The following is a 13171-nucleotide window of genomic DNA, read 5'->3' on the forward strand; positions in this document are numbered from 1 at the left end:
TTTATCTTTGTCACCATGTTCACTCTAATCGCCTTTAAGTATTATCATAATTTAAATGTTCTACTAGATCTTCAGCTTTAAACCAAACATTTAATTTTTTAATCAATAAAATATTTCAGAATTCTATAATATTTTTCTCCCTTAATGTCATATAAGGAGCATAGAATATAAGGAGTTATCAATATATTCTTTTTGTTAAGGAGATAAAACCAAATCTCTAATTTATTCTGTTGATTAAATCTATAAATGGATGAACTGTGCGTTTTTTAGATCTTTAATAATTTATGCCTTCAATTTAAACTTGCAATTTGAACTTGCAATTTTTTTTACATTGTAGACTTGTAGGAATGCAGCAGATTTCCTTTTTATATTTGAATTTATAAAAGAATATCCACTAATATAAAACTGTATACATTATTACTCAAATTGTGGCAATTACCACACACTATTCGATAAGTGTGTCTACAATGATGTGTTAAATATATATCTTTCTCCTCTTCTGTATCTTTTTCTTCTTCTTCTTCTTTTTGTTCTGTATCTTTCACTTTAGCTAAATAATATTTGTTAATTGCCTTCAGAATGTTGTGATCACACTTTAATCTATTTTGGTTATTTAACGCTATTTGTTCTGCAAATTTATCACATTCCTTACATTAAACTATTACTTTTACATCGCAATTTTTGAGAAAACTTACATTTGAGCCTTGACATATTTCCTTGTCGAGAAAATCATTTAACTTTTCCCTAGAACCTGGGTAATGCATTTTATTGCTATAAAACAAATCTTTTATTTTAGATTTCTGTTGTTCTGAATCCATTTATAAGACATAAAAATTTTTTAACTAGCATCACAGATTTCATTTTCAATCTGGATATTAAACCCAAAATTTAGAAATTCTAATTTTGTCATAAACATTTTGCAATTTGATTTTGAAATTCTGATTTGAAAATTTTATACTGAAAGTATAATTTTGAACTCTGCATTTGAAATCTTCATTTTGATATTTTTCTGACACTCAATTTCAAATGCGTATATTTAAGCATACATTTAGAATATCTGTGTCTGAAATAAGCATTTAACAAGTATAATTGTGGATTTATTATATTTTGTAATGTTCATATTGAATTCTGTATTTTAAAACTCTCATTTTAAAATTATGTATTGAAATTCTCATTCATGTTTTGTAATTTTCTTCTAGGTTTTGAAATTCTGATTTGAAAATTTTATACAGAAAGTATAATTTTGAACTCTGCATTTGAAATCTTAATTTTGATATTTTTCTGACACTCAATTTCAAATGCGTATTTTTAAGCATACATTTAGAATATCTGTGTTTTAAATAAGCATTTAACAAGTATAATTGTGGATATATTATATTTTGTAATATTCATGTTGAATTCGGTATTTTAAAATTCTCATTTTAAAAATATGTGTTGAAATTCTCATTCATGTTTTGTAATTTTCTTCTAGAAATATGAAGTTTGAATCGCTTAGTAAATTTGCAGATTGAAATCTGAATTTATAATCTAAATTTTGAAACCTGTACTATGAAATCTGCATTTGCAAATCTGAATTTTCAAATCTCATTTCAAAGACTGCATTTTCAAATTTTTTGTTTGAAATCAGCAATTTTAATTATACATTTTTAAATCCCCAATTCGATGCTGGTATTTTGATAAATACAATTTGCAACCTCCATTTTAAACCTAATTATACTAATAGTAGTTTAAAATTAGCTTTTTTACATCTTCATTTTGTAAGCTATACTTTCAAACTTAGTGAAGAAGAAAATGAAAAATAGTTAAAAGTGGATGTCTTGCAGTGTAATTGGGTGGGAATTACACTCATATAGTTTTAAGAGAATTTCATTTTAAATTTGTATATTTCAGAATGTATGAGGACTCTTTTCAAAGGTTTTGAATACAGGTGTATTTTTGAGATCTGGAGGCTCCTTTCTTTGGGAAATGTAGATATTCTGTGTACACTGATGGCTCTGCAGTTTTTTTTTATGAAACTAAGAAATTCGAGAATGAATCACAATTGAGTCATTAGCCCCTTTTTATATCTACTATTGCTTCTTACTCTGTGTTTTGGATCGATCAGTAATTTCTTACAATAGCCTACTGGATCTAGTCCTGCATATTGTTATCATGTTTGAACAAATTTGGCCTGCGTCAATGTATATGCCAGAGCAGGTCTATTGAAGATAATATATGTATTACCATTTGTACTGTTGCTTTCGGCATTTAGGTGAGAGGGCGACTGACCGGGCACGTAGTTGAAGAAGTAGGGCGTACATCGGCAGAGGCGGAGGGCGCGTTGCAGGCGGCAGGAGCCGCGGCAGGCGGCCTGCGAGTAGGCGGCGGCCAGCCAGCGGCGCGCGCGCTGCTCGCCCGCCAGGTGGCAGCGGCGGCGGGGCGCCGGCAGCGCCGCCAGCGGAGCGCCGCCGCGGCTCAGCGAGGCGCGCAGCCGCAGCAGCAGCACGCGGCCCGCCGCGCGACGCAGCCACAGGCCGCGCCGAGACTCGGGCACCTCCGTCACCGGCTGCACCGACACCTGCCGACACGGCGGCTCAGTTAGGGGACTGTGATGAATTTTCTACGAGTAACGACGCACATGTGGTAAGCACCAATGAAGTGTGTACGCGGATTTCCGCACAAAGGCAACGTACATTGAAGGGACAAAAATCATAGGATACATCCTAATATAGTGTCGGACCTTCATTTCCCCGGCGTAGTGAAGCGATTCTACGCTGCGTGGACTCCATTAGTCATTGGAAATCCCCTGGAGAAATACTGAAGCATGCCACGTCTGTAGCGAAAGTGTTGCCGCTGCAGGATTTTGTGCACTAACTGACTTGTCGATAAAGTCTCACAAACATTCGATGGAATTTATGTCAGGCGATCTGGGTGGTCAAATCAATCGCTCGAATTGTCCAGAATGTGCCTCAACCCGATCGCAAATAACTGTGGCCCAGTGATGTAACATCGTTGTTTAGCAACATGAAGTACTTATATGACTGCAAATAGTCTCCAAGTGCCGACCGTGATCATTCTCAGCCAATGGTCAATTCACTTGGACCAGACGACCCTGTCAATGTCATGTAGACCACAGCCCCACACCATTAAGAAGCCACCTAGCACAACACCTAACACAACACCTTTTTGAGGACTCCAGTCCAACGCTTCGTGGGGTCTGCTCCACACTCAAACACTATCATCAGCTCTTACCAACTGAAATCGGGACTCATTTGAGAATCAGTTTTCCAGTCATCTGGGGTCCAACCAACATGGTCACGAGCCCAGGAGAGACGCAGCAGGCGATATGCTGTTAGCAAAGGCACTCGTGTCAGTCGTCTGCTGCCTTAACCCATTAACGCCAAGATTCGCTGACTAGTGCTAACGGACACGTCCCAGATCGATTTCTTTAGTTATTTTACGCAGTGTTGCGTGTCTGTTAGCACTGACAACTATACGCAAACGCAGCTGCTCTCTGTCGTTAAGGGAAGACCGTCGGCCTCTTGAGTAGTTTGTTGTGAGAGGTAATGCCTGGAATCGAGTATTCCCGGCACGCTCTTGACACAGTGGATCTCGAAATACTGAATTCCAAAATGGCTCTGACCACTATGGGACTTAACATCTGAGGTTATGAGTCCTCTAGAACTTAGAACTACTTAAACCTAACTAACCTAAGGACATCACACACATCCATGCCCGAGGCAGCATTCGAACCTGCGACCGTAGCGGTCGCGCGGTTCCAAACTGAAGCGCCTAGAACCGCTCGGCCACTTCGGCCGGCTACTGAATTCCGTAATGATTTCCGAAGTGTAAAGTTTCATGTCTCTAGCTACAACTAATATTCGCCGTTCAAAGTCTATTGTTCGGCCATAATCACGTTCACGTTGGAAGCCTTTTTACATGAATCACTTGAGTACAAATTACAGCTCCGGCAGTGGACTGTCTTTTTATACCTTCTGTACGCGATCCTACGACCATTTGCATATCTACATATCGCTATCCAATCACTTTTGACACCTCAGTATATACTGAGCCTTTACTTTTCTCAGATTCAGTTTGTCCTACCACATCACTCTGGTCACACGAGTATAAGACACGGAATGAAGAGTGGAAGGAAACACGACACAGAGGCCACTAAGACTATAATCTACAGTCTATTGAAGCCCAGCAGTGTGTTGTTTGTAGACTGGGCAAGCTGTAGGTGCAACTAAAGGTCCACCAGAAGGATGTGCTTTCGTTAAGGCCACTTCCCCAGTCACAGTATTGATGCTGGGAACTCTCCAACTTATTCCTGTGACCTGTTATTTTCGTGAGGACAGTATCACGACCCACAAGTCTTTTTGTGAACAGAGTATGCAGACTTAAACAATTACCCACTAGTATCACTCCTATCCTTTTAAGAGATTGCATCCTGCACATACAATCACTGGGTGTCCCCACGCAACGTACCACAGACTGTCTATCACGAGACAATACTGTAGCTACATGTTTTACAATCTTTAGGTTATGCTGGTCAGAGAGTAACCAGAAAGTGAGTTTGAAACGTATGATCCTCTTGTATGCATCACCTACATATCTGTGTCTTTTGGAGATTATTTATTGTAACAGAAGCTATGGTTTTCTACCTGCGTCGTAGTTCACTTCAAATGTTTCAGTGACAAGCTGATTACGCTTTGCTTCGGCTTAATAATGGTCTACTGAGCGAAACCGGTAGCACTGAACATGAAAATAAACAACTGATGATCATCTAAACTGAAGTTTCATAACCAGAATGCTATGTAGAAAATTTTATTTCAGAATAAGTTAGTATATTTGCGATATTCCTTACGATCCTACCTCAATAATCTAAAGGAACTGTGTTTGTTGGTCCTTACAAGGAGTGCTATTATCATCTGTCATCATCTTTTATGTATTCTGTGTCTTCTTACAGAATACAACATTTTTGTTTTTAATTCCTCTCCTGTGTCAGCCTCTTTATCTCAGAGCAGCACTTACAATACGTCCTCAGTTATTTGCTGGATGTACTCCAATCTATGTTGTCCCCTACAGTTTATACCTTCTACAGCTCTCTGTAGTACCACAGAAGTTATTCCATGATGTCTTAACAGATGTCCCAGCATCCTGTCCTTTCTTCCTGTCAGTGTTTTTCATATATTCCTTTCCTCACCGATTATGTGGAGAACCGCCTCATTCCATGTATTATCAGTCCACCTAATTTCCTAGATTCTTTTGTAACACCACATTTGAAATGCTTCGATTCTCTTCTGTTCTAGTTTTCCCACAGTCTCTGTTTCACTACCATACAATACTGTACTCCAAACGTACCTTTCTTTAATGATCAGATATAATACATATACAGGGTGTACCACCTAAATCTGCCACCTTATACATTTATGAAAAGAAACTCTATGTGGAAAATGAAAATGGTCAGGGATGCACCTATGTCAGCAGCTCACGCAGTGGGCAATGCACAATCCATAAATTTTGACGAACAGCACTTTCAACACATAGGTTGTTTTAAATGGCACATTAATGTTTTTCGCACAGAAATGCAAATTAGAGGTACGACTATGACGGTAGAATTGGTTTCACTGTTCTAAACCTCACCCACTCTGAAATATTAGACTTTACAGGATGGGAACGGCTGCGCGGTTTGCGCTGTAATGCGCAGGGCGAGGGTTGCCTGCACTGTCCTGCAGACAACTGTAAACAGACCACCACATTTACGTACATTTTACTTACCCTATTCAGTCTAATAGAGTCTCTTGCGGTACTGCTATCGGTGCCAAATAGGAAAATAAACTGCGACGCATTTCATGTATCTTTCTGACAGTGCTTCCACCGTTATGGTGTGGCTTGTGACATTTGAGGTCGTCTCGTCGCTATGTCGGCCTTAATTTACGGCGAGCGCCACAGAAATGCAATCACAGCTGTATCAATGTATGCTGAACACTAAGCAGATCAACTGCACCTTCACGTCATACCATTTCCAAAATCTGCACAAGGTTCATAGAAACAGGCAGCTGGGCACCCAGACAACGTCAACTTAATAACACAAAAACTAACAATGACAGTGAAATTGCTATTCTGGCTTACAATCCTGAGATGAGTATATGAAAAATTGCACGCGGTTGTGAAAAAAGTCGTAGTAGAGTGCGGAGAATTTTGATTAGGCATATTTTAATCTGTATCCACCAAGTCATGTACGGAAACGACGTTTAATCCCACATTGAATTCTGCCGTTTTGCACTTCAGCGCTTGCAAGTTCATCAGGATTTCATACGCGATACGTTGTTTACGAATGGAGCTTCTCTCACAAACCATGGTCACGTGAACCTATGGAACATGTACTATTGGTCAGTGAAATATCCCCGCTGGCTTCGCACGGCAGCTCATCAAAGATAGTGGTGTCTCAAAGTCTGGTGCGGCGTCATTGATATCCGTATTGTAGATCTCTATTTTTATCAGGGAACATGAATTGGGAGGCGATATGCTTAATTTCTGCTAGACACGCTATCAACGTGGTTTCAGTTTGACGGATGTCCCACGCACTACGCACCTGTTTCGAGAGAAGTTGAGGATGCAATGTTTCCAAATAGGTGGAGAGGTCGGGAAAGTCCTGTGAGTTGGCCAGTCCATTCTCTCGACGTGACGCCGTTCGATTACCTTCTCTGGGGTGTAGTGAAAGAGTCTGTGTACCACGAACCGATGTCACTAGAGGATAAGCAATAACGTATTACCGCCGCGTGTGCAGCAAAACCGGTCGAAAGACTATAACCTACGCAATGCTTACTTGTTCACCGTCTCCACAGGTATATTGATGCAAACGGTGGATCACCTGCTGAAGTGACGCAGGTTGCTTGGTCGTGATGTCCCTGGTTAATTGTGAGTGCGTTTTCCATGCTGGATTTCTTGCAGAAACCTGAAGTTTCTGAGGACTATATGTCACTAATAATTATGTTTAGGACACTAGAACTACGTCGTATCACTTCTAGTTTTTATTTTGTAGTAAAACATACATGGTCCATTTAAAAAACCTAACTTTTTGTTGAAAGTTTTCTTCATTGACCTTCGTGGTTCAAAAGGCTCTGAGCACTATGGGACTTAACATCTGACGTCATCAGTATCCTAGAACTTAGAACTACTTAAACCTAACTAACCTAAGGACATCACACATATACATGCCCGAGGCAGGATTCGAACCTGCGACTGTAGCGGTCGCGCGGTTCCAGACTGAAGCGCCTAGAACCCCTCGGCCACACCGGCCGGCCGACCTTCATGGATAATGCTTTTTTGTCCATCATGTGAGCTCCTAGCACAGGTGCATCCCTGGCAACTTCATTTTTTACATTTAGTTTTCTTTTTTGGAACTATTATGAGGTGACATAGGTAGGTGGACAATCCGTATATTAAGGTGCTGTCTATATAGTGTGAACATTAAGCGCCAACTAAAAAAAAGGGGAGGGGGGGGGGGGAATAAAGTAGATATCTAAACATGTGATCAGTTAAGTAAGTGAGTATCTTCCGATTTAAGTTAGTAATACGAAATACTGTATAATTGTTATGTGTGTGTTTCAGCTTACCCTTGCTATGGATGGATCTAGCCTCCCGTCAAGAGTATCTTCCGGGGGTAATCCTTTGAGGAACAGCTCGAGGCCCGTTGTAGGACCAGATGCAATGTTGCGCCTCACTGTGCATGGGTCTTGCAGCTGCTCCACGGTTGTGGGTACTTTGTACTCGATCAGTGGAGGGCTAAACACAATTTTTTAACTTTACTGACATATTACGCTGATGAAACATCGGGTGCAACAAAAACTTTGTACAAATTAATCGAATTAATCGAATTAAGAGTATAAATTATCTCCATTTTGCTGACTTCAGAAAATAGTCGTTTTAGTGTGAAATATCTGAAGAAAATCACAAATTTACAACAATAGAAAACAGCGTGTCACAGTGTCAATCATAATTCATTACTACATAGTTGTATTCACAGCTTGTAAGATATTCATACTTCTCTGAGAGTTCGTAGATAGCATTATTTTGTGAGCTAGTGGTGCCTGAATTGTGCAAATATTGAAGCCCAAGCAAATTTTGCCCATAAAAAGTCTAAGGAAATGTTACTCAGTTTACTCAATTCATAAGTATGTACTTGATGATTCGCATCATGTATACAGGGTGTTACAAAAAGGTGCGGCCAAACTTTCAGGAAACATTCCTCACACACAAATAAAGAAAAGATATTATGTGGACATGTGTCCGGAAACGCTTAATTTCCATGTTAGAGCTCATTTTAGTTTCGTCAGTATGTACTGTACCTCCTCGATTCACCGCCATTGATTTCATACGGGATACTCTACCTGTGCTACTAGAACATGTGCCTTTACAAGTACGAGACATGCGCATTTGAGTCGAAGTGTTCGTACGCTTTTCAACAACAGATTCGGCGACCGATGGATTGGTAGAGGCGGACCAATTCCATGGCCTCCACGCTCTCCTGACCTCAAATCTCTTGACTTTCATTTATGGGGGCATTTGAAAGCTCTTGTCTACGCAACCAAATGTAGAGACTCTTCGTGCTCGTATTGTGGACGGCTGTGAAACAATACGCCATTTTCCAGGGCTGCATTCCATGCGACGGAGGGTGGATGCATGTATCCTCGCTAACGGAGGACATTTTGAACATTTCCTGTAACAAAGTGTTTGAAGTCACGCTGGTACGTTCTGTTGCTGTGTGTTCCCATTCCATGATTAATGCGATTTGAAGAGAAGTAATAAAATGAGCTCTAACATGGAAAGTAAGCGTTTCCGCACACATGCCCACATAACATCTTTTCTTTCTTTGTGTGTGAGGAATGTTTCCTGAAAGTTTGGCCGTACCTTTTTGCAACACAACAGGGTGAGTCGCGTGAGACGTAACACCCCCATAATTCCGTTGGCGATTGCACGTATCGACAAGCGGTGTTTGGCGAAACAGCCGACTAGGGGGCACATACTTTGGTACATGCACAATAATCACAACGTTTATATTGACCGAGATAATGAGGCAAGTACATGTTTTTTAAATTGAACGCTATACCCTTTTACCATAATTCGAACGCTCTGGAAAACGCGTTTAGTGATGTAACGAATGTTGCTATTCTGATTCAAACTTCGCTTAAAAGACGCTGGGAAATTGAAGGTCGAGGCGGTCGGAAGCGGCTGCAGAGTATAAACACGTCTCGCGCGACCCGCAGGCCGAGTTGCTGTGCTCTATGCAGCATGCACGGCCTACGCTACAAGGTAAATCCTCATCCGCCCTCTTTTAAGCAAAGTTTGAATCACAATAGCAACATGCGTTACATCACTATACACGTATTTTCCAGAGGGTTCGAATGACGGTAAAAAAAAGTATAGCGTCCCATTTAAAAAACATGCACTTGCCTCATTATCTCTGTCACTATAAATGTTGTGATTATTGTTCATGTACCAAAGTATGTGCCCCATAGTCCGCTATGATGCGCCGAAAACCGGATGCCGATATGTGCAACAGCCTCCGCAATAAAAGCGGTGTTACGTCTTACGCGACTCACCAGCCGCTTGGCTGTCCCAAACCTAACACAAACACTTACCTGCCAACTGTTGGCAGTTAAACAGCTGTTATTGTAATATTAATATAAATTTCAGTGTACATATAATTTTTACATGCGAGATCTCTATAAAAATAAATTTTGCACCTAATACCAATGTAGTAAGAAGTATAAACCGGACCAGCGTAGAAGTGAGAGCTAGCATTTTTGAGAGAGTGGCTTTAGACTCTCTGACATTTATGACCTGCGTGAAACATGAACACACTAGAATCAGCAAGAAGTATTATCTTGAAAGGGTTTTCAAGTGGTATGCGAAAGGAGCAGCAAATGCAGAACGGAGCAGATACTGGCGAATTTAGCAGCTTCCCCGAGACTGTGATCGTATGTTTCTGATTCGTTTGAAGACTGTACGACTCAAATACTGGTCAGTTCTAGCAGCATTTGATATCTGTACTTATGGTTGCACGAAGCCATCCCGAATATTATGAGCTGACTGACTGACGCAAATCGTAATTGAAAGTCCCATGAAATGAAAATACGTCTTCTTTTGACTCTAAAAAAGTATATTTTTATCCACTGCATCGAATACTAAGTTTAAGAAGAAGAAAATGAAGAAGAAGAAGAGGGACGAAGCATCACGAAGAAATTATCCAAATGGGTCGGAAATTAGTAGATGCGATATTTACAGTTTCACAATAAATGGAAGTTTTATTCAAGAGAAAAGTTTCACGAATTGAGAAAATGCGTATTCTGGCCACGTGGAGCGTTGTATGGTAAAAATCTCGTGCAGGCTAGGAGATCCTGCCCATAATGTTCCAAACGTTCTCAATTGGAGATAGACCCAGTGACCTTTCTGGCCAAGGTAGGGGTTGGTAAGCACGAAGACAGGCACCAGAAACTCTCGTCGTGTGCGGGCGCACATTATCTTGTTGAAATGTAAGCCTAGGATGGCTTGTCATGGAGGACAGTAGAACGGGGCTATAATATCGTCGACATACCGCTGCTTTGTAAGGGTGCCGCCACTAACGACCAAAGGTGACCTGCAATGAAGTGAAATGGTACCCCAGAGCATCACTCCTGGCCATTGGGACATATAGCTGGAATCCCACCTCTGTCCAGGGCGTCTCCACACACGTCTTAGCTGGTCACTGGAGCTCAGTTCGAAGCGGTACCAACCGCTGACGACGATTCTAATCCAGTCAACGAGATTCCAGGCCAAAGACGTGTCTGGATACTTCTCGGACAGCGGTGGCTTATCAACCTCACTGTCGCCCGCCACATGGCCTGACAACCAGGAGTGATGTCCCAGGGTGTCGTTTCTGTTCATTACAGGACCCCTATGCTTGTCTTCGGTGGCACCCTTACAGCACAGCGATTTTTTGACGATATTCTACCCCCAAGTTTTATTGCCCTTCATGTCAAGTCACATTTCAGCAAGATAATGCCTGCCCGCACACGGCGAAAGTTTCTACTGTTCGTCTTAGTGCTTCTGAAACCTTACCTTGGCCAAGAAGGTCGCTGGATCTCTCTCCAATAGAGAATGTTTGTAACATTATGGACGGGGACATCCGTCCATCAAGGAATTTTGACGATCTGACGCGCCCAATGCACATAACTTAGCACACTATCCCTCAGGGGGCACATCCAACAACTCTGTTAATAATGCCAAGCGGAATAACTGCTTGCATAAGGGTGGGAGTGGACCAACGCGTTACTGACTTGTTCAATTTCTGAATCTCTTTCTCTTGACTAAATCGTCAATTTTTTCTAAAATTTTATCATTTGCTTATCTTTACATGTACATCACATCTACCAATTTTCTAACCATTCGGATAATTCCTTTCTTTGTCTTAGAGTATATTCCTGTACAATTAAAACAGTGTGAAAATGGCATCGGGGTTGTCACGCTGTATGATCTCCCACGCATCAGTGACATGAAAACGGCCACCAATGTAAGTCCACCTGGACATGTTGAGTAGCCGAGGGTCCGATCCTTCGGATGGAGGATACATTTGAAATCGCCCGTACGACGTATCGGTGATATTGCCCCGCGAATAAAGGCGATTTTTCTTCTGCGCTGAACGTAGTTCGTTGACGTTGGTATGTCGAATCTGATGGGGCATATACGTTGATGAGCCAGGTGTCAGATAGTGCCAGCGCTACGCTCTGTCCGGGTGGAAAAGAATCCACACAAGTGACTGAGGTACCTTCCTGGACATAGAGGGCAAAGGCGCTCCCCGTGTGGCTGCCAACTGAGGAAAACAACTCGAATCAATTAAGAGTCTGAGTGGTAGCAAGACACAATCCTTGTAGGAGGGCGCAGTCAACTTCTGACGCCTGAGCATATCGCAGAGGAGTTGCAACTCTGCTGTACTGCTGACCATATTGGTACTGAGCGTTGCAAACTTGTTTGTGTGGCGTGGCAGCGCTGGGAGCAGGCCTGCCATGGCCAGAAGCGGCGGAGTGTTGGTGTCGTGCATCCATATTCTCTGAAGGAGGAGAGTCATATGACTATTGTGGGTACACTGTGGTCTCAACCCACCCGTCTGATTGGGTTAACACCCAGTCTCCGATGGCGCCAAGGCGACGCAAAGCTTTCCTTGGCCTTCGGCGTCGCCATATGCTGACATCCTGGGGTGAGTGTCTTCCAGCCAGGCAGGATCAGCATCGTTGTGGGAGGCGGAGAGGTTACCGGGCTCCGTGAGCGAACGATGGCGACGTTTGCTTCAGTGTGTTGATCGTCGTTTACTAACGTGTTCTTTCGTATCTGATGACGACAATGAGGTGCGACGTCGCATCTCGAAAGCCGCCATAGCTACAATAAATGCGACGAGCGGCCGTGGAGTGGAGTGACTCCTCCGTTGTAGGTCGGGGGCGGCCATAAGGCGGCCTCCTCGTTGTTAGTGCCCACAACGACGTCCAAGTGACCGTGGGGAAACGTATGGTGCCACACGACGGACTTGGGGTTGTCGTCGCCGCCGTGAGCTCTGCCGCGTATGTCCAGCAGGGAAAGTTGCACAAAACGTCGTTGAACGCATTCTGAACGTAGATGGCCCTCTTTCCCGTAAAAAGAGCGTGTTCATGGTTGACTGTCGGACAACTCGTGACCCTGCAACCTACGACCCAGACATAAGAGGGACCACGGCTCCAAAGTTCTATGCAAACTTGTCGAACACCGTTCAGGATAGGATATGTCCTGAATTGCACCCACTTTTCGGCAACGTGTTGGATGACCGTACCGTAGGTTCACAGAGCGTATAGCACAACGTCTGCAGGGAGCTCGAACGGTAGCAGGGTCCTACGTTGTCGTCGGAGTGGCAAAAGCATAGTCCACGTTGGGTCTCTCGTATAATTTAATCACCTGCCGTGTCGTCAACCATTCTCACACAGATAGTACCACCCACTATGACAAACTGGACCCTTATGATGTCGGTATCTGCGCTTCATCGCACAGGAATCGTTCGACATCGAGCGCCTTGGGACGTGCGAAATCGGGGCAAAAAGTGAAACGTTATGTCGCTTTGCGGTAGTTGTACTCCATGAGGTACTGTTAAAAACGATAGCACGCGTTACGGCCGCGGTCAACA

General features: G+C 42.6%; 1 protein-coding gene across 1 annotated transcript in view; it reads right to left on the minus strand.

The window, feature by feature from the left end:
• Positions 1–2149: 2149 nt before the first annotated feature.
• Positions 2150–13171, minus strand: part of LOC126267796 (sodium channel protein Nach-like) — a 96713-nt gene continuing 85691 nt past the window's right edge. The window contains exons 5-6 of the mRNA XM_049973100.1: positions 7602–7770; positions 2150–2557 (exon numbers count right to left, since the gene is read on the minus strand). Coding sequence (XP_049829057.1) covers positions 2150–2557; positions 7602–7770 — 577 coding nt within the window. The remainder of the gene's footprint in view (positions 2558–7601; positions 7771–13171) is intronic.

This window comes from Schistocerca gregaria, chromosome 4, assembly GCF_023897955.1.
Source record: "Schistocerca gregaria isolate iqSchGreg1 chromosome 4, iqSchGreg1.2, whole genome shotgun sequence".
NCBI lineage: Eukaryota > Metazoa > Arthropoda > Insecta > Orthoptera > Acrididae > Schistocerca > Schistocerca gregaria.